Source organism: Leptidea sinapis, chromosome 5, assembly GCF_905404315.1.
Source record: "Leptidea sinapis chromosome 5, ilLepSina1.1, whole genome shotgun sequence".
NCBI classification, from domain to species: domain Eukaryota; kingdom Metazoa; phylum Arthropoda; class Insecta; order Lepidoptera; family Pieridae; genus Leptidea; species Leptidea sinapis.
The window spans coordinates 8,703,645-8,726,719 of NC_066269.1; the positions used below are offsets into that span (position 1 = coordinate 8,703,645).

General features: G+C 34.6%; 2 protein-coding genes across 2 annotated transcripts; one reads left to right on the forward strand and one right to left on the reverse strand.

Annotated features, from left to right (window-relative positions):
* The first annotated feature begins 723 nt into the window (after positions 1-723).
* LOC126964622 (alkaline phosphatase) lies at positions 724-9,747 on the forward strand. Its single transcript, XM_050807806.1, has 9 exons — positions 724-835; positions 1,724-1,926; positions 3,437-3,629; positions 4,650-4,813; positions 5,414-5,624; positions 5,884-6,017; positions 7,403-7,601; positions 8,154-8,384; positions 9,556-9,747. The coding sequence occupies exons 1-9, from the start codon at positions 769-771 to the stop codon at positions 9,717-9,719; spliced, it is 1,566 nt and encodes a 521-aa protein (XP_050663763.1). The 5' UTR covers positions 724-768; the 3' UTR covers positions 9,720-9,747.
* Positions 9,748-9,824: 77 nt separating this feature from the next.
* Positions 9,825-23,074, reverse strand: LOC126964624 (cytochrome b5-like). Its single transcript, XM_050807812.1, has 4 exons — positions 22,501-23,074; positions 20,812-20,900; positions 19,192-19,272; positions 9,825-10,510 (listed from the first exon to the last, which is right to left on the reverse strand). The coding sequence occupies exons 1-4, from the start codon at positions 22,606-22,608 to the stop codon at positions 10,429-10,431; spliced, it is 360 nt and encodes a 119-aa protein (XP_050663769.1). The 5' UTR covers positions 22,609-23,074; the 3' UTR covers positions 9,825-10,428.
* Position 23,075: the final 1 nt, after the last annotated feature.

The following is a 23,075-nucleotide window of genomic DNA, read 5'->3' on the forward strand; positions in this document are numbered from 1 at the left end:
CGGTGTTGTCAGAATAGTACAATATGTATATCTTCAACAAAGCTTGAAAGTACTTCTAAGTAAAAGCCCGGCATTCGGTCTTCCATAGACTTACACAATCACAGGAGTGACTGTGTAAGTCTATGGAAGGCGGTGATCACTTACCATAAGGTGACCCCTATTTATTTGTTCTCTTATTACATAGCAATAGGATTATAGTGACTTATATCAGAAGTACCGCCTGTTTCATTTACAACAGTAGTGCAATACGACCTTGAGGTCATGATAATAACAGATAATACTTTTTTATTCTTAAGAATGACGAATGATTTTGACAAGTCGTAAACAGTCAGCCACGCTTGGAATTATAGGGCTGTCAGGTCTATTCGCTAGTATATCAAAATTATGATGTTGAAGAAGCTAATTCCAAGCGTGGCTGACTGTTTACGACTTGTCAATAAGAATCGGTTACAATAGAAATAGATTAGCTTCCTTTTTCTATCTTGTTGTATCTCCCTTAGAGATATTCTTCATCTTTGCACACTTTGTTTGTCTGTGCGCTCGTATATTGTGTCTATGGTAACAATATTATGTTACTGACGTTTCTTATACTGTGTTTGTGTAATCTGTGACGAGCCCGCTTTGAAAAATGTAACGTCAATGAATTGTCATCTTTCATGAATGACAAATGACTGCCAATGTCATTTCGAACATATGTTCGATATACAAAACACAAAAGTTTTTCATAATTGACACTTCGACGCTCGACACTCGACAGTAGTGGAAATAATGCGAGTAAGGTTGGATATAGTTTTGTTTTTTAATTTCCTGTGCGTGCAGTGTTCATTACGAAAAGGTAAGTAACATTGTTGATAACTTTATAGTTTTTTAAAAAACTTTTGCTGGAGCTTGAATTCCTATGAATGAAGTCCGCTATGTTGCAGAGGCTTAGCTCTACAAGAGCACCATAATTATTATGTAGAGTAAGTAGCTTATCAGAGTTACTTTTAGTGATGATTAAAAAATTATTTAACAAATCATTCACGTAGAGATAATAATTATTGTACATGTATAAATGACTAAGGATATATTTATTTGCTATGTATCCTAAAACTCTCCAAGGCATATTTTTAATTCTTCTCGATTTATTTAATTTTGCTAAGTATTTATTACATCAACAAGGTGGTTTTATAATATGATCCTGATTCCCGATAACGAAGCGCTGGTTTTGTTAACGTTAAGTGACAGATATCTAATATAAATTTTATGGCATGGTCGATGTTGGAGATCTCAGAATATTAACTTATATTGACCGTATTAATAACAATTGTTAGAATGAGTTCCATGTTTGAACTCTTAGATGTACCTTAGCATATTTTTTTTAATTTATTGCGTTACTGTGGATGCTATGCCTTTTGACGGTGTGTACTAAAATAAGATGGGTAGATTGTAATATGTAAACATTAATTGTCAGATGAGGTTCTTTTTTTTTGACATGTTTTTTATTCAAATATTTTGCCAAAGAAATCACGACAGCTTCAGAAATAAATGGCGGTCTGGAAGAGAAGAAACGGCACAAGACACTCTCCCAGTTATCTTAATACCAATAATATAAGGTTGTATATTGCTTAATTGCTACATATATTCAAGTTTTTCGGATGCGCGACATGAGTTTAACGCGTACAAAGTCGAGGAGAGAACCTAGGAAGTTACATTAAAATTAATATAACATAAAAACTTACAGATCAGCAATATTGGAAAGATTTGGCTGCTGCTGAGCTAGAGGAAGCTCTGCAAGTGAAATGGAATCTGGGAGTAGCGAAGAATGTGATTCTCTTCATCGGGGATGGAATGGGCCCCAATACTGTCACAGCTACCAGGATACATAAGGGAGGAGAGACTCATCGACTGGCTTACGAGTTGTTTCCACACATGGGAATGTTGAAGGTTGGTTGATATCAACCTATATAATATTACTAGGTGACCTAGTAAACGTTGTATTGCCATATAACGTAAAAAAAAGATTTTCAATAATTAAATTTTTTTGTGGTTTAAAAAATTGATGTCGATTTATTCTCAGACCTACCAAATATATCGTACATAAAATCTACCCTATTGCGAATCTGTGGATGGAACAGAATAATATAAAAATCGCGATACAAAATAGGTGTTGATCGTAGATGGCTGAAAATTTGAAGTTGTATGTAATTTTTAATGCTGAATACAAATAATAATAGAATAAAAATAAAAAAAAAATGTCAAAAAAATAAATTTTTAGGGGTACCCTTACCATTTAGGGATATGAAAAATAGATGTTGGCCGATTCTCAGACCAGCCCGATATTGTGCACAAATTTTCAATGTAGTGTAACAAGTGTAAATCTGAATTTCTGAATTCCGTTGGGGCAATCTTTTTAAATGGATTGTCTGGTCTGTCTTTCAGTTAGTGACATATTGATTGTGATAAATCAATTTAAATGCAAACATATTTTAATTTGAAATATCAATAATAATTCTGATATAGGTACGATATGTATTAAGCTGTAAGTTTAAATTAGTGTACTAACTCCTAACTACGATGCAAGGAGCGAATTCAAAGGAAGTGGTAGTAACCTAGTCGAATCATTTACTTAAGGTTTAAAATATATTCCGAACCCATCGACGTACAATAAACAATTAGACTCACAATCACGCTCAAAAACTGTCTGAAGCAAAACTCTAAAAACGCGTCTATCAGGAAGTTTTCGTTCAGATGTATTTCCACCGCGCTTTGAATACAACGCCACGCAATGGCAAAGTGTTCAGTGAAAAATTGTCCAAATAACAGCATATCCAATCCTAAAAAGGATGGAGTGTCGTATTTCGGGTAAGGGTTACCCTTAAAATTAACAAAAGTATGTAACTACATAGCTTGACGTTTTAAATCATTTGCTAAATAATTACATTTCAATTTTAAAAAAATATCGCCGACGAAATGTGCGAATGAGACGTTCGCATACTTTTCATCAATGAGCTACTTATGAGCGTACACAGTAGACTGAACATTTCTGCCACAAATAAGGTGTTCATTTGAATGAATGTTATCAATATATAAAGTTAGTGTTAGTTAGTCGACATCACAGGAGACCGAAGATCTGGCTGACCTCAGACACAGAATTAGTCCAGCTATTCAAATGGGGAACGCTGCCAGTATCTTCGGAACCTTGCCAAAAGGAACTCCTTTCAATAATATATTTTAATTATTATAATATTATATATTTTAAGGTGTTTCGTTTTACGTTCCTCGTTCTAGTAGATTTTTTTTTATTTCTGTATAAATAAATGCATTAATAATAGTTGTTGTTTGTTTACGTATATACAACGCTGCTCGGACATTTTTGATAACCTTTTAATAAGCAGTCTAGTTTATAGTAGGTAAGTCAATGTCCGAACTTACCGTAACTAGTTTGCGCTTATAGACATACTGCGCTGACAAGATGGTCCCAGACTCGGCGTCAACATCCACAGCTCTGCTTACGGGCGTGAAAGCTAATTACAATACCGTCGGAGTAGACGCGACTGTCGCCCGAGGAAACTGTTCAGCATCTCTAGACCCTGACGCGAGGGTCGAATCATTGGCGGCTTTGGCACTAAAAGCCGGGAAGCGAGCAGGTATTCAAACACATTTTGAGACTTCCGTACCCAAACGATTATTAATTCTATTTGTCTGTCAGAGGATTGTATCTCACAAACCGAAACCCATAGTTACAGATATCGCGCGAGTTGAATGCAGAGTTCAGGATGTGTCTCTGATGTGTCGATAAATTTAAAAGATGCCTTAAGTTAACCACTTTACACTGTGATAAAACGATGAAAACTTTTCGTCATTGCTCGTGCATGGCGATGTAATACAATATACTCGTTTTTTTGGAACGAAATCTGATGGACTCGTATCAGTCATTATTAAAATCAAAAAAATAGCACGAGATCGCAGCTCTAGAATTAATGCGATAACACGTTAAGAGTAATAACTGACAGCGACGGCACAGCACTACACTGCAGGCGCGCGAGGGGAGGCGTGTGGACAGCGGGGAGAGATGCTCCCGCTCTTCACCTCAGGCCCCGACTGCATTCAACTCGCGCGATATCTGAAAAAGCAAAAAGTGATGAAAAATCAAGATAGTAGATTTATTATAATAATATAGATTTTTTTATGTTGATTATCGGTTTCTAATATCAATCAATAAAATTCATAATTTACCCAGTACAAGTCCTGACAACGTTATCTACGCAAATGTATAGAAGCCTGTAAAGTTTTGATTTCTTGGCAATTCAATGACCACAGCCACGATTTGCAAAAAAAACTTTTTGCCTTGCTCATCCACTTTGTAGAATCAACTGTCTGCAGTTGATTGATCTGCAGGAATCCCGAGCTTCCTTGAGCATTGTTACCGGGACGGTATGACATGGGTACCTTAAAAAAATATAATTTATTTACAAATCGAACTTAACTATATTAACATATCCTAAAACCTTTATAACTTTTCTCCACCGCTGCTGATCAATATGCACCTTTTTTACTTTTGTTCTAGAAAATGTCTACTATTAAATGACCCATACATTTTTTGTGTAGGTTTTCCTGTCTATAAAAATTAAAAATCTAGTTTGACAAGCTCGAGTAAATGTTTAAAGGTTTCGTAACAACAATGCGAGTGACCCACGCGACGCCGAGCCCGATGTACGCTCACAGCGCTGCGAGGCAGTGGGAGTGTGACGCTGCCATTCCACTCGGAGCCGAGGACTGTAAGGATATCGGCAGGCAGCTGGTTGAAGATTGGCCAGGGCGGGATCTTCATGTAGGTTTTAGATAGTTGAGTATTCTCTATTCCGACTACGTAGTCTAATTATATTATATAGTTGTCATTTTAATTGTTTAGTTACGACATAATCTAATAAATATATGTTTATTTTGTTTGTCAAATAATTACTTAATATTTAAAAAAAATACACTAACGATTATTCCAAGGTCATGTAGTAGAATCATATATTTGATTAAATAATTTTTATTTTAAAGTAATATTACGACGGGAACTCACGATATATATTTCATTAATTTGAAATCGATATTTCGATCGCATGATTTGTGGTCAAGGCGGAACTGCGGAGGCGGCGAGAGTACATCAATCTATCCACGTGACGTCTAATTCGTTTTGGTTTTTTGATTTCCCAATTCACGACTTACACTACTGACGACGTCATTACTTTCGGGTCTATTTGTTGCAATATCGGCTTCAAATTAGTAAATTATATCGTGAGTCATAATTATTACTATAAGACAAAAATTACATATACCGTCATAATGAATGCAAAGATAAAAGTTTAAAAAAATATATTTTTTTTGTTTTCAATGACATAAATTTGTACAATGCCATATTGATGTCAAAAATACCACACAGGTGATTCTTGGTGGCGGTAGACAGAGCTTAATACAAAACGCAACTGGGACTCCATCTGATCCTATCAGCGCATGGGCTTGCTCCAGGCGTGATGGAAGAAACCTTATCCAGGAGTACATAAAGAATAAACAAACCAGAAATCTAAATTATAAAGTGGTGTCGACTACAGGCGAACTGGAGAGTGTTGGTTCAGAAACAGATTATCTTTTAGGTAAGATATACACTTTTCAAAAGATAATTATCCTAAGTGATAGATAAGCGTCCAACGAATACTTCACTAGCCGAATTCGTGACATTTCAGGTAGTTTAGTATACTTCATTTATAAACTTTATAGGTTAACAAATAAATAGTTTATTTTATGTAATATCAGTTGTACTGCAACGAAATACCGATGTTTAATAAAGTCAACATATTCTTATCTGAGCCAAATAATAATAAGCATAAAATACGCAGGCTTTTTTTTTTCCAGGGATTTTTTCGAACGCCCACTTACCGTACGAATTTGAAAGACAAACAGGGCCAGAGGGTTCTCCATCCATCGCTGAAATGACCGAGGCGGCAATCAAAGTGTTGCAAAAGGGTGAAAAGGGCTTCTTCCTAATGGTAACTTATTTTGAAACACTACAGGCCATATAATAAACACCATAAGAACCGCATAAACATATGATTTTTCAAGTATACACACCTATGAATGATAATATATGTTATCATACATATAAGCCAATGACTCGTAGTAAAAAAATCGAAAAAATAATATTATGACGACAGGAACTCTATTACCTAAATCGAAATACGAAGTTTCGGTAGGCGTATCCTCCATTTTCTTATTACAAAAGTGTTTCGAATCCGAACATCGATACGAAGTTCGCGATTAAAAATTTTGCCTTTCGTTTATCTACTAGGCTCGGTAAAACTGCTAAATCTTTTAAAGTGGATTGTGTTATATTTTATAATAAACTCCCAAATGAAATTAAAATATTACCTATTAAAAAATTTAAATGTATCGTAAAAAATAAATTAACATCTAAGGCCTATTATAATGTGAAAGATTATTTGAATGATAAAGATAGTTGGAATTGATATTCTAAATTTTATTAATGAATATTGTTATACTCATTTGAATGCTATTGTAACTTTTGTACTTCATCCTGACTTGCACTAAATAACTTATAAAGTTTTACAGTGAATAAAGATTTTTTGACTTTGACTATTCCTACTTGACATTTACTTTTCTTTGTTTGACATTATTATCATCGTAACTACAACTTCACTTTATGGGTATGTCTATGGTTCTAAAGGATACCCGTCCGCAGTATTCGAATCGGAAAAACTCTGGTAATAGGATTTGATTCGAAGTTCATCGTTCTTTCGTTTCGGACCGAAACTTCGGCTTTCGATTTTGATAAAAGAGCTCCGTATTATCACGCAATGTCGCCAACAATGTTTTTTATGAACAGAATAAATCTGGAATCAATTTCTCCGTTTATGGAAATCCTATACCCGAGAGCAGGTCTAATTTTAAAACTAATAATATTTTTCTCCAAAACAATAAATATCTTCAACGTTTTTTATACACATATTTTTTTAATGTATGATTATTAAACTAAAAGAAAAAAATATGTTTTTTGTTACTTTTACCAATTTTGCACTATGCTTATAAAACCTACAATTATGCTCGCAGGTTTTCAAAAGGCAGAGCGCAAGTTTTTGTCCTCTGTAGTGAAATCCTTCACCGCCAAAACAACGTTTTAATTTATTCTGTAATAGCTGACCCGACAGACGTTGTTCTGTTCATTATAACAAAAACCTCGTGCAGGTGGAATTTCGTAAAATCCGTTCTTAGCTGACCTCTACTCGGTGAAAGGAATATTCCTACCAAATTTCAAGTCTTAGCTCTAATGGTTCCAGAGATATCGTGATGAGTGACTTTGTACGTGCAAATCTCTTATATATAGGTATATATATATAGATTCTTTATTGATTTGTAGGTTGAAGGCGGCAACATAGATATGGGCCACCACAGGGGCCGAGCCAGAACGGCAGTAGACGAGTCAGCTGCCATGGAGGAAGCTGTAAAGGTAGCAGTGAACATGACTGATGATAAGGACACTTTGATCGTTGTAACTGCAGATCATACTCATACCATGACCATCAACGGTTATCCTGAAAGGGGGAGTGATATATTTGGTGAGGTTTGTTTGATTGATCCTAAGTACAAGATTCGACTGCATGGTATCTATTGTTAAGGCTGGGTTGCATCATAATATTAGCTGCTATAGTTAAGGTTTAAGTCAAATTTAACGTTAACAGTAACACTGACATTAACATAGACTGTGGAATGTGTTGCACCATCGTATTCCTTGGCATATTCCTTGGTATATGGTATAGTTAAGGCTAAAAAGTGAAATATCAAGTCAATATCGAATCGAATACTTATTTGAAACTTTTGACAGGTCGCTATTTAGTTATTAACAATAATTTTAACTGGCGAAGAATGGACGGTTACAGTTTAAGTTATGATGTCATTTAAAAAATGTCAAATGATGCAACTCATTTTTTACTTAACCGGTACTTTAACATTTCAGTTTGTTATTGCTGAACTTCATTTGGACGAGAAGTACGAGGAAAAAATTAGGTTACCTTTCACTTCACAACCAGGCTTAAAAACGACCCAAGTTGTAATGTGACCCGAACATCGAAATCTAAAGCTAATGCAGTCACAAATATTGTTATTTTTAGGTGTTATAGGTCCGTCCAAACATGATGGTATAAACTACACAGCCATTGCGTACGGTACCGGAGGCCCTGGCTCCATCAAATATGATGTCCGCGAGATTGACAATAAGGCCACATTGGTCAGACGAAGTCCAGATCAAGAAGACACCACAAGCTTTACGTACGAGCAAATTGCGGCTATACCACTTGACGAGAATAGTCACGGAGGAGGCGATGTTACCATTTATGCCAAAGGTCAGTACATTCTGCTTGGAAAACTTATATTACTACACGGCCACAATATCTCTGGACCTCGCTGGAACGTGAAGCCCCCTCCCGTTCCCCTGTCACCCCCAGCACTTCCTATTGCGTCAGTACGGTTTGCGCTTTGTTGGTTCTGTTGTTCTGTGTTGCTATAATAGTACTTCCAGAAAAATCAATACTTTTTTTACTTAACCCTGATTCTTTCATTGATTTTACATCATTATTATAATAACCAGCATCACAACACAACACCATACCTACCTACATCAATATGTAATACTAAAGGATTGTATTGTTTTATGAAACCACAGTAAAAGTGAAAATTTTTTTCACATTATAGACATTTAACAAAAATTTTTTGGTATAATATTTACATTAAACACTGACAAAAACAAACAAAATAGCGTGGAGCACTGGCACAAATGAGTAATAGTCTATACACTACAGTCTACACGGTCAGCTGCTGCGATCTATAGGCGCCACCCGACCGTCACGCGACATGCAACACAGACGAAATTGTTTAAAACGATGTAATAAAAGTTTTACTTTAAAAATAAAGCGTTGTTTATTTATTAATAATAATATCCTAGTGATGATTGTATTGCATACCGTAACAAAGCGACGATTTGACGTCATCAACGTCAGGTCCAGAGATATGTAACCGGGTAGTAGGTACATTAAGGGCGGTTTTCCTGTCACGCGGATTTCCATCCGTATGCAAAGCTAGTCCGCATACATTTACTATGAAAGCTTCAGCCAACAGGCAAGGCAAAACGTCCTGCCTACGTTCTACGTGCGTGCAGCACGCGTGGTTGGAAACACATACCTATATAAAATAACAGGATGCGGGTGGACCAGATCCGTACGCAAATTCCGCGTGACAGAAAAACCGCACTAAATGCGAATTGCAAGTTTTTGAAAGCCGACATAACTGTGGGACATTCAAGTTTAGAGCATACTGCCTTTAAAGGCCGGCAACGAATCTCTTGACCTCTGCTGTGGGCTGTAGCGTATGTCTGGCCTGTTGCTTCATCAAGTCCTCATGCGAGCCTTTTGCCTATTTGCTTCATATATTTTATTTACAAAGTTCCAAATTAGTACCCGTTACAATATTTTCATATCTGTACTTTTTTAATTAATATCTTTTTTCTGTATATTTCAGGACCACATGCCCATCTATTCCACACAGTCCACGAACAAAACTATGTTTTTTACGTCATTTCTTACGCAGCGAAACTTGGAGTATTTTCAGCAGCACCTACGCTTACTTCTCATATTATCATGTATATAATAGCACTGCTACTAGTCATATTGAGTATTTATTAATAAAGCAATAAACAAAAATAGACTTTTATGACGAGTTTAAATTTGTTAAAAAATTTATCGTTAACATGCCTTAAATCATTTTTTGCCAGTGATAAAACAAACATGCATGTTATACTTTGTTTATTATAAATAAATTTATAAATATTCGTACATAACTATTATTGCAAAATATCACAACGAATCAGGTAGATATTGAGGCATCTATCTATTGGAAATGTTTAGCAAACCTGTGAGAATAATAGCTTAGACATAAATACACGAGAGCCTATTTCTGTATCGATTACGTACGGTAATATAATTTTACATTCCAATTTTGTACTGAAACATCATGGCCCTGCTACATTATACAATAGCTAAATCGAACTTGATTTAATTTATAATTAGCTATAACATACTATTATATCACAGGACTCAGACTTATACCCTGGGAAGTACCCATAATAGGGTAAAAGCAGTTTTAAGAATCTATACAATATGCAAACAAGATACAGTTCTATAATTATAAATAGACAACAAAATATGTTGTGTGCTTGTAAAAGTACATTTTATTGCTATTATTGTTTATTTTGACTTAGCCAACTTTGTAAAATGCATATGTGAAGTAAGACCCTATTATTTTTAAGCGCTTGTTTTGTTTGAGTTCTATTATTTAGCTTCTCTTTTGGGTTAGCATTCATCTTCAATGGACCCATGTTTCTTCTTACATCTTCTATTTAGACAAATATCTGTGCATTGCGAAACCTATAACAACTGCACCGGCTAATGCTATTACTGCCCATTTGAGTTTTGAACTGAAACAAAAAATATGTTTAATTAAAATAAAAATTAATAATAATTTTTTTAAATTATAATTACAATGTATAACACAACGCTAACGCAAAGATCTACATTTCAAAATTTTTTTATGTAGCTAACAACAACGACTTTGATATTCATAATTTCTTAAGGAAATTAATGTCTCAGATAAAATGGTGTAGTAATTTATAAACTCCAGAGAAATCACAAGAGCCATGATGACCGTTACACAATATGGTGTATCGACCTGGAAACTAAGCAGAGATACTTTTGATTAGACAGAAAGTTTGGTTTTACATCACACATCCAATAGTTAGGATAATTATTATTATTTTGGTAGCGTGTATTGCGATGATGGAAACCGTAGAAACCAGGTTAATATCTATTTGGAACAAACCTCGTGACAGATACGATCTATAGTATCGACGTAAGCGACGTCTATACGCAATGCCAAAGCATTAAGCTGTATTAGTATACTGGATCCAATATAATCTAAAAGCTACAATATTCAACAAAATATGAGTTTTAAGCTGTATTTAAGTTGATTACAAGCATCATAAAAATCATAGCCTAAATAAGGTTTGATATACTTAAATAAGGGTTATACTTTCACCCCCTTATTCATAATGGTCCGCTAACTTTAAACAGCCGCTAAGGAGTGTTTTTTTCTCATTCTGACTTAGGTCAATAGAAGAAGACAGAGTGAGAATTAGCAATACTTTAAGTTAGCAGACTATTATGAATAAGGGGGTAAATGATTACTCAGATACTACTTTAAAGTTTCTACTACGTAAGTCTCATTATTTGCAGACCAAAGTAATTCAGAGTATTGTGCTGTGAACCCGTATTTCTAAGTAGGAAAGAGAACATTAATTAATCGAGCCTGCCTCATGGAATATATTGCAGTGCAAAGCGATTTTGTTAAGATAGAAAGAGTTTTGGTAAGGCTATTTAGAATAATAGAATTTGAATAACCTAAAAGAAATTAAACTTAATTGATATAACAACATTTGTAGTAGAAGTTTTGATATTTTGGACGTTATTAGCACTTTATTTTGAGTGTAATAAGATACTTTAAGGAACGCTAGTTCTAGTAGCATAAAATTTACGAGCAGTTTACACATAATTATAACTTTATGAATGAAGAACAGTTTTATTTCGTACTATTGGTCTTACCTCGAATTTACACTTCTGTCGTGTGACTGAATATCACACAATTTGCTATCATGCTTAGCCAATATGTGAAATGACGAAAAATAAAAGAATTACTAAAACAGCTGTACCTACTCGAGAATAAAACTGAATGACGCCGTGAACCAACTTCAATCAGTTACTTAAAGTAATGCGCGTGCAACACGCCTAAAGAAGTATAACTTCAAATACTGTCAATTATTAATAATTTATATCAGTGCCAAAGAGAGTCTTGTTACCTCTATCAATTTTCGATGATGTCATTCATGGATCTACGTAGATGACTACCTACTTATCTAATCAAATTTGATCAATTATACAATATTCATAATAAAATTAAGTACGGCTAGATTTGGTACAAACCTAATACTCTAATTAAAATTACACATTAACAAAATGTAATTACCCTTCACAAGGCCGGCTGGGAGGTCGTCTTAAAAATAAATGAAATATATTAATTTCGGTTGACAAAAAATAAGATATATATTATAACATAGATATATCGTCCCATGGTGATCGCAATGTCAAATTCTCCAGTATATTAAGCAATTTTTTTATAAAAATAAGTTACGAGACGAACAGGACGTTCAGATGATGGTAATTGATACGCCCTACCCATTACAATGCAGTGCCGCTCAGGATTCTTGAAAAACCCAAAAATTCTAAGCGGCACTACTATTGCGCTCGTCACCTTGAGACATAAGATGTTAAGTCTCATTTGCCCAGTAATTTCACTAGCTACGGCGCCCTTCACATCGAAACACAATAATGTTCACACATAATTGCTTCACGGCAGAAATAGGCGCCGTTGTAGTACCCATAATCTAGCCGGCTTCCTGTGCAAAGGACCCTCCCACTGGTATGATGATGTACTTTCAAGATGTATTCCTACGACTACGCTTAAACTCATTGAACTCGATAACAGTGGCACGTGATGGGCTTTATATAAGGAAATGTTAATCAAAGCTTATCACGACATTCTTTGAAACAACAAGTCAAGACAAAGTGCGGGTAGTATTGACATAAATATATTATCTGCTAATTCAGGAAATTACAGCCAAGTGCAATTAAATAACCTGTTGATTTTACTTGGTAAAATCATCCACTAACGTCCGTTCCCAATATACTATCTACAGATATAAATTACTACCTTCTACTGTCAGTAATTAGCCGTCAATAATCTGAAGCTATCCCAATATACCCGATAAGTCATTCTTATCGCCTTATATTGGGACGCGTGAATTACAATTTCCATACTCATAACTTACCTTGAGTTAGCGTCGGTAAGTTTATTGGGACAGAAAAGCCAACGATAGTTACGATTTTTATTTCAAGTAAGAGATAGACTGAATACTGGGAACGGCCGTAAATGTACAATATCTCCGGTTTCAAAGGCATCATATAGTTTTTACAAAATCGACTCGACCTCTGCCGGCCTTACAAATAAACTGGGTATAAAAATATAACTAAGCATAAACAAAGAATAAACAAAATGTTTACAATATCTTTGATAACAATGTCAATACAATGATAATTCTGAAGTTTTCCGAGTGACAAGCAGCCTTGCAAATAAACGCGGGAAACGTTATACGTCCGAATAAACCAATCGTAAGCAAAATGTCTAATTGCAAACATTTTGCATTTTCTTGGTTTATGATTAGTTATAACTTTATGCCAATTTTATTTGGAAGGCCGTGAATGTTTTAAATTTAGATCAAATATTAACTAGCTCCTCATACGACTTATCTGTTAGTTAAATAATTATCAGATAAGTAAACAGCATTCCTATGGCCTTAAGAATTACGTTTCACGGCAAGAACAAGATATACCACAATCCATGCGTACTCGAACGATTTTGCTCAGTTGGAAAGAGCGCTCAGACGGAACCCGAGATGTCGCGGGTTCGATTACCGCATCGTTCATGAATTTTGATTACAAAATTTGTATAATTTAAGCCTAGATCTGAGGGATATCACTTTATTATAAAAAATTGATTAATTTGTTTTTGATCATTAACGCACCAATAATCGCGACAGTAGGTATCTAAGATAATTGGTTATCTAATATATAAAATTCTCGGGACCCGAGAATTTTTCTGACAATTTTTGACAATTTTTTTATTATGATTCAGCATTAAAAAATACAACTTCTACTGTTCGCCCGTCTACTATGAAAATTCAACACCTATTTTATAGACTTCAAAAAAGGAGGAGGTTCTCAATTCGTCGGTTTTTTTTTTCTAAAAATGACAATAATCGTAACTAGAATTAGATTAATTAATTAGATTGTATAAAAATTCCAAATTATTTTTGTACTTTTTAGTGCATATTATATCTATTGTTTTGAAATAATGTTTAAGGTCGGTTGTTTTTTGCAATTTTTTTTTTATTGTATCGCGATTTTAACATTATTCTAATCCATTCACAGATACGCAATAGAGTTGCAACATGGCAATCGAATACAATAATTGTAGTACGATATCCTTATCTGGTCTGAGAATCGGTTGCATAATTTTTTTATACCCCAATTTTTTTTTTTTTTTTTAATTACTTTATATGGCAATACAACGTTTGCTGGATCAGCTAGAACATAAATAAATATTAACCTTCTCTCTCTCGGTACAATTATAGCTTCGCACCTCCTTTCAGCTCTCGGGGTGTGTGACGTAAGAGAGTGTACAGATTTTTTATTTTCCACCGGCCGTACACTGCCATAGAAAATAAATAAAGTCTATGCGTATTAATAAACAAAAAAAACAAATAGTTCTTATTAACCTGGAGGATCCATCGTAAGTCCGCCACGATTTTTCCTTACTATCCATGTCCTCCACATATTGACAGCTACATAACAAAACGACGATTAATTAAATTTATTTTAAAACCTGATCTTTAATTTCATGAAACATCCAATTAAAACAAAGCAAAAAATTGTTCCCTTTGAATTCGCAGGAGTAAAGAATATTGTAGATTCACCCGCCCCCACGGAGTCGAACTTTTATTTTATAAAATAGTCTAAACTTCCAAAGCATCTGATTTAATAAACTCCAGAGTTTATTAATAATTCTTTGCAAACGCGGCTTGTTTTTTGTTTTACTTATGGTTCTGGCTGTATATGCTTGAACCCTTTGCCTTGTAATAAAGAAACAATAACTTGCAGTGGCCAGTTCCAAAGAGGATGTAAATACTACATAATAGCCAGTTCGATATTCAAATTCGGTTTTTTTTTATGAAAATAAGGGACGAGACGAGCAGGACGTTCAGCTGATGGTAATTGGTACCCATTACAATAAAGTGCCGCTCAGGATTCTTAAAAAACCCAAAAATTCTGAGCGGCACTACAATTGCGCTCGGCACCCTGAGACATAAGATGTTTAAAGTCTCATTTGCCCAGTAATTTCACTAGCTACGGCGCCCTTCAGACCGAAACACAGTGTTTACACATTACTGCTTCACGGCAGAAATAGGCGCCGTTGTGGTTCCATAATCTAGCCGGCTCTTTGTGCAAAGGAGCCCCCTACTGGTAAAATTCTATGTAATGTAAGAAAAAAGGGGTAACCTTCTCGTGGAACATCGAGCACATTCTTGATGAAAACGGGAACTGCGGGTAAAAGAATTGTGTTAATTCTAGTTATAATTTCCAGTGCGATCTACGAATTTCTAAACTGCTTGACACATTTAAGTAAAACATCACCTAAACTTTAAAGGAAACTGCGCCTAAAGAGTTTAAAAAAAAATGTGTAATGCTCAAATGTATGCCAAAATAAATATAACAAAAAGTGCACGGCAATATTTCAAGCCGGACATTCTAGCGCTCTACAAAGCGTAGGTCCGGCCACATATATAGTATTGGGACTGTTTTTTGTTTGGAAAAGGAAGACAAAAGAGCGTATGGGTCACCTGGTGTTAAGTGATCACTGTCGCCCGCATTCTCTTGCAACACAAGACGAATCACAGTAGCGTTGCCGGCCTTTAAGGAAAGTGCGCGCTTATTTTGGAGGTACCCATGTTGTATCGTCCCGGAAACACCGCACAAGGAAGTTCATTCCACAGCTTTGTAGTACGTAGAATAAAGCTCCTTGAAAATCGCACTGTGGAGGACCGCCACACATCCAGATGGTGGGGATATCCTAACTTTGCACTGTCTCTGGTTGACGCACCCCAGTATCAACTGAACCATTTGAACGCAGAGCTACTCGAATTTTCGTGGATACAGTGTGTTCTGTGAACGGCTAGATCACTTGGCGTTGCGTAGAGACGTCGCTTCATTGTTCCGAAGGGCTGTTTGACCTGATTCCTACCGCCGAACTCCACCTTCGCATGACACGCCACAAACTAGGGTATCATCCCAACTATATGGATGAGTGGTGTTTAAAAATATGGCTTTGGCAATGACTTTGTTTTGAAAAGATATATCAATAAATTAAGTAAGCCGATACGACCATAATATACCTAATGGTTAAAACTTATACTAAGTTAGGTACTTAGCACGAATTATGAGATAAAAAATATTGTAATTGATAGAGCTTTAATCCACGATTATAATGCTACCACTCTTATTACAAGGTAATGCACCGTTCCATAGAAAAAAGCATTATAACCTAACCTCAAATTATGACATTTTTAAGAGTTTGGACATTTTTATGGGGAGGAAAGATAGGGAAACGCCTAGAATTCAATGAATTTACAGTTGACAGTTATTAGAAAGTTTTTAGCTTCCCGGCGCCATGACAGCGCTCATCTACAGTTTTATTTACGTGATTTCTCCGCTTTAGGTTAGAATTATTTTCTTCAAAACGGTGCATTACCTTGTAATAGGATCTCGTAAATGGTATCATTATAATCGTGGACTAAAGCTCTATCAACTACAATATTTTTACCTCCGAATTCGTGATACGATATACTAAGTCCAACCCTACCCAATATATAGGTCATATACGTCGCGTTCTAAAACCTAAAGTATGTGATTGTATTCCTAATATCTTTAATAACAGATACCAATCGATATTATGTTATATTATTATATTAATACACACTTGCATAATATCGCAGTGACTGAACACAGAACATCTCAAATATGAACGTGTACAAACGATTATTACCTAACAAAGGATATTTTTAAGACTCTTTTTTAAACAATAGTACCTTTGAAAAGCAATTCACAATGCCTGTAAGTTAAATGCAAATTCAGTGTCGATAACTCTGGTTGACGCACCCCAGTATCAACTGAACCATTTGAACGCAGAGCTACTCGAATTTACGTGGATACAGTGTGTTCTGTGAACGGCTAGATCACTTGGCGTTGCGTAGAGACGTCGCTTCATTGTTCCGAAGGGCTGTTTGACCTGATTCCTACCGCCGAACTCCACCTTCGCATGACACGCCACAAACTAGGGTATCATCCCAACTATATGGATGAGTGGTGTTTAAAAATATGGCTTTGGCAATGACTTTGTTTTGAAAAGATATATCAATAAATTAAGTAAGCCGATACGACCATAATATACCTAATGGTTAAAACTTATACTAAGTTAGGTACTTAGCACGAATTATGAGATAAAAAAAAATTTAATTGATAGAGCTTTAATCCACGATTATAATGCTACCACTCTTATTACAAGGTAATGCACCATTCCACAGAAAAAAGCATTATAACCTAACCTCAAATTATGACATTTTTAAGAGTTTGGACATTTTTATGGGGAGGAAAGATAGGGAAACGCCTAGAATTCAATGAATTTACAGTTGACAGTTATTAGAAAGTTTTTAGCTTCCCGGCGCCATGACAGCGCTCATCTACAGTTTTATTTACGTGATTTCTCCGCTTTAGGTTAGAATTATTTTCATTATTTTCTTCAAAACGGTGCATTACCTTGTAATAGGATCTCGTAAATGGTATCATTATAATTGTGGACTAAAGCTCTATTAACTACAATATTTTTACCTCTGAATTCGTGCTACGATATACTAAGTCCAACCTTACCCAATATATAGGTCATATACGTCGCGTTCTAAAACCTAAAGTATGTGGTGGTATTCCTAATATCTTTAATAACAGATACCAATCGATATTATGTTATGTTATTATATTAATACACACTTGCATAATATCGCAGTGACTGAAGACAGAACATCTCAAATATGAACGTGTACAAACGATTATTACCTAACAAAGGATATTTTTAAGACCCTTTTTGAAACAATAGTACCTTTGAAAAGCAATTCACAATGCCTGTAAGTTAAATGCAAATTCAGTGTCGATAACTACTTAAATAGTATGAAATATTAACCTTGGTCTTTTCTTCAGCTTGTCAATGAATGTAAACTGGGATATATAAAGAGACGTTCGCTGTAATAAATAATTAAGTTTAAATTAACATTTTACAATTTTACATATTTGTATTTGATGTGACGTTTTAAATTTTGTTATTGTGACAGAAGTGTATGTGACAGTCTTGAAGAAGAATAACTTCAAGCTAGAGAATAGTTTACATATAATTTATGTAAACTGATTTATTCTCGTAAGGGCGGCCGCACATTCAATACAAGTTAATTAAGAAAGATTGAAGGAAATACGGAGAAAGGTCAGACTAATTGAGTGTACACCCTGAATGCGTTTTTCCGCTTTCTAGTAATGTACGCGGTGATATCTTTCGTGAAGTAACTTTGATACTTGATGAACAAAAATTGTATTTTCATCATAATTATTATCTTATGCGAGATCGAATTAGAAATGAGGCGATCCGTAGGAGAACCAAGTCACTGTATGGCCTAGATGGTTACGAAACTGAAGTGACAGTCGGCAGGGCACTTAGCTCGACGGACAGATGAACGATGGGGCAGTAAAGTCCTCGAATGGCGACCACGTACCGGAAGACGTAGTGTTGGTAGGCCCTCTACATGATGGACCGACCGTCGTGGAGAACTTTGGGGGAGGCCTTTGTCCAGCAGTTCAACTCGTACAGATAGCAAAAAAAGTAATACTAGCTTGCGTTTGCAATTGACCTATTTCTTATACCTTTTTCCAAAAACGTATACTACGTAAACGAATTTATGAACGATCTAATATAGTACCTACAGCCTAGAGGTAACATTCGTTGGGTTAAGACCACTGGAGGCGTTATCACCGATAGCTAGAGTTCCAATCGCGTAAATTTTGTGGAACAAATCATTCGTTTATTTTATAAAAAAAATAGGAACTCAAAAGTTTCTACCACTGAGACTGTGTCAGACGTCGAAGAAAATTGAGGTTAACTGTTAACCTCTAGTTTGAGCAATGCACCCACACTAACACAAAGTGACATACAAACCGCGAGTGTAAGTCGTAGCTTGTCACGCATACTAAAGTAATAAATCTGGCCTGTTTTCATCAGTTGTCTAGCAGCAAGAGGCTCTATCAAGACATATAAATTATCTAAATATTATCTATATAAGTCTTTATCCATCTATATTTGCAATCAGATCAGCTAGTTAGTTTACAAAATACATACCATTCTATTATGCTGGGTTTCTCGGTTGTGGGTATTTCAGTAGGATCTATGACTCCAACTTTGTATTTTTTCAGCAATTCTCTGCAATTAAACAACTTTTATAAACAAAATGAAATAATATGTTATTAAAAAATATAGTTCAGCAGACTTAAAATAAGTTACTTTAATTTTTTCCCGCTAGAAAGGGAAGAAGCACTTTTTTCACTGTGGATTAAGCTTCTTTGTGTGGTGCTTCTAGGACAACATGAAAGGCATAAAAGGCATTTATTTTCTCAAAATTGATTCCTTTAGAATTATTTTTGATGTCATTTCTAATAACTACTAGATACTGCTACCGCTTCGGAAACAAATGGCGCTCTGAGAGAGAAGAAGCGGCGCAAGAAACTCTCCCAACATTCTTTTTTTGCGCTCTTCTCAATAAAAATATACAATGACATGACATGGGTACCATCAAAAAAAAGCGCGTATACTTTCTAAAACGCCGGCAACGCTCCTGTAATTCGTCCGTTCGTCCTCCTCTTCCATAAAAAAACTAACTTTTTTTCATTAGATGGCACCCATTTTGTTTTTTTTTCATGGAAGTGCAGGACAAAGGGTCTGCTGATGTTTAGTGATCACTGTCTCCTACATACCCTGCTATACCAATCGCGGCAGGAATCAGTTCAAACAGTTCTTCAGAACAGTCTCCATGATAAATGAGGTAGAAGAGTTTGCTCTAGCTGTTCACAGGTCAAATGGTTCGAGCTGATTGGAGTGCACCAGATTAGAGGTTAGAGCGATATTGCATGTGGCCGGACCTGCAGTTTGTAAACAGCTATAATATATATATATATAACTAGCTGCCCCTACAGACGTTGTTCTGTAGATAATAAAAAAAAAAACTGTTTTATAGGAATTTGCCAATAATATTTCAAAACAACAAGAATTATTTCGTAAAAAATGCTCCCTGTTGTTATAATTGTTTCACAGCGGAACTATCAAACCGTGCGTCACTAAATTCGGAGTCCATCGCGGACAAACAACGTGTATATATATTAAGATGGAGACTGGCTTGAAGTATTACCGTGCTCTATTCATGCCAAACAGTTTTTTCGAGGTCAATTTAGCTTGGCCTTCATCGTTAGAGAAGTAGAAAGCCAGTATTCCGATACTAGGTGAAATCTTGAGGGGAGAGTTATTGTAGAGCTGTCATACAACAAATTCACACAAACTTGTCACTGTTCTATGTTAAATTGGACAAGGTTCATTTTATGAACATTTTATTTTAACATATTCATTTCATCATTAAAAATATCATAAGACATTGTTTACTTATTTAGTAATACGTCTTTTTTCACGATTGGTCCGAAACTAGTTGGTACCCACACCGATAAATCATAAGTAAAACCATATTACTACACAGATTTTCATTTCATTTTATTTTAATATTTTAGTAATGAATGTAGAGGAAGCGCGTGAGGTTTGTAAGGATAGAAGTAGGTGGCATTCTATTGTCTCTGCCTACCCCTACAGGAACAAGGTGTGAGTGTGTGTTTGTTTGTGTGTGTGTGTGTGTGTGTTTTCATTTTATCCATCTCAAGTTCATTATACCCATACATTAACATTTGAATTCATAATCACCTTGCATCATCACTATGTGCTATATCTTCAAAACCTTGAGTTCCATCTTTACCAGCTACTTCCAATAGTACATCTGAACCACCAGGGTGCTAAAATATAAAAATATGATTGAGATTATCAATCTAATAATAAAAAACTATATTACTTGCCAAATTTCATAGTTCTAAGTCAATGGAAAATATCCTATAAATTTTGATACCCTTCAGAGAGTCAAAATTTGTTTTTAAATGTTATTTGCGGCAAAAACGGAGGTATCTTTTTCTTCATTAATTTAGAAGTTTGATTTACTTGCATAAGTATATCTGTATATCATATACCATATATAGCAAGCAGCATAAGCTGAGCCTACTCCCTTTTGTCTTAATGTATGTGTGTAATAAGCTGATATTGTATACTTAACTTAAGTTCAAGGCAATAAATTTTATTATTATTATTATATAAGAATTTTAAAATTGTGTATACACCGGGTGGTTTCTTGAGAAGGATGGTGATGGCCAAGTCGGAAACTATAGACTTAGAGAAAAGTCGTGAAAGAAGTCATGCCGCCTTATGCGAATTATAAGAAACCAATAACTGCATATTTAGTTTTTTTTAATTTCTTGAACTTTTGAAGGAAATTGATCCAAATAATTTTTCAAAAAAAAACATCCTGTATTATTGGACCAATGGACTCTGTTGCTGATAAGGATCATCAATCTTTGCATAGAAATAAATTAGTAAAAATGAAAGAAAATACCAAATATTCTTATTTATTATTTTTACATGGAGGAAAACTCATCTAATATTTGAACTTTTTGTTAGAAGTCTTACTTTTTTTGTTGAGGATAAATACTGTCATGGTTTCAAATGAAGTAAGGTCATTAGAGAGATGTATAAACTTATGCATTGGAGTCAACAGAAACCATTTTGAGTAACTTATAAGTTAGGAAAAAGTGAAATATAAAAAGCAATTTGTAAATTTTTCTACTTGCTTTCATTTTTGGTAATACATATCATTGCAAAAACTTGTTCTTCTAAGGAGAATTTCTAGTCTGTTATAAAAACAAAAAAATAATACTTAATTTTTTATTTTAATTCCTTAACTCTTGTTGAATCTAAAAATGTATTCATTTTAAAAGTACATAGGTAATATTGTGTCTTTAAATACAGTAATGGAAACCTTTTTTTCTTTTAAGAGATGCTGAACCCTAAACACTGAAATTCTATATAATAGTTAATTATTAGAAACAACTACAGTTTTACTGAGCTGCAATGCATTCATTATATTATCTATGTTCCATGCTAGGTACAGATACTGACAGAAAAAATATACATAAGTATATATATATAAAACATTATTTTTCTGGAACTTTTTTAGGTATGATGATGATGATTAGTGGGCTCATTTCATGATAGGTTATCACCCACATGCCTGCAGATTAAGTTGAACTTAAGCATTAGTGCCTTTCTGCAGATCATTATAAATGGTAGTTATCTGTGAAATTTAAATTTTTTGTGCAATCATAATTCTTTCCTACTCACAGGTAATTTATTGTAAAAAATAATATTAATAATCTTAATTGGGAGTACCAATCAGAATTCAGATCCCAAATTAAGTAAAAATTTACGGTAATGCTTTTTATGTAAAAGTATTAATTCTTATATTAAAACAATTTTGACATGTTTATAACTGTACTCATTTAAAATTACCTCTTCTAAATATGATGTAACATCATAAACGCTGTCGTGTATAATAATCCACACACTACTTTGGTTTTTATGTTTTGCAACTTCATTTAAGGTTATTATTCTATCCATTTTATCCGAAGGCGCGATTGCCGATTAACGTGTAAAGTTTTCTGTCACTCTGTGAACGTGTTCTTTTGCTGAAAATCTAAAAATTACTGAAGTCTGAACCAGTTCAATCAACTTCAGTGAAGTCAGAAGTGTGATCAATTTTTTATTGTATTTGTAAGCATGAGTAGTAAACTTCTAAATCATGTGATTCGTCATTCATGATTCTTATATTTTTATCATTCCTTCATAATAATGAGAATTGAGAAATGTTACGTTTAGATACTAGACGCACTGTCAAATGTGCAAAGTCAATAACCAATGTTAAAAACTTAAAAAGTCGTTTTCATTAGCAAAGTACCTACAAACAAACTTTAGAACTTTGGAGAAAAGTTTGTAGCACATATTTTGTTGATGAAAATTGAAGTCCTAAGTTCAACCGCAGTAATCAACATTCAACTGATCGTGAATCGTGATTCGTGTTCTGTGGT

Coding starts and splice junctions, on each gene's coding strand:
- LOC126964624 (XM_050807812.1), bottom strand. CDS start 22,608: ATGGATAGAATAATAACCTTAAATGAAGTTGCAAAACATAAAAACCAA. Junction 19,273..20,811: donor GCACATAGTGATGATGCAAG/GTGATTATGAAT, acceptor GTTTAATTGCAG/AGAATTGCTGAAAAAATACA. Junction 10,511..19,191: donor AAACCCAGCATAATAGAATG/GTATGTATTTTG, acceptor TTTTTGTTTCAG/TTCAAAACTCAAATGGGCAG.
- LOC126964622 (XM_050807806.1), top strand. CDS start 769: ATGCGAGTAAGGTTGGATATAGTTTTGTTTTTTAATTTCCTGTGCGTG. Junction 3,630..4,649: donor AAAAGCCGGGAAGCGAGCAG/GTATTCAAACAC, acceptor AAATGTTTAAAG/GTTTCGTAACAACAATGCGA. Junction 4,814..5,413: donor GGCCAGGGCGGGATCTTCAT/GTAGGTTTTAGA, acceptor AATACCACACAG/GTGATTCTTGGTGGCGGTAG.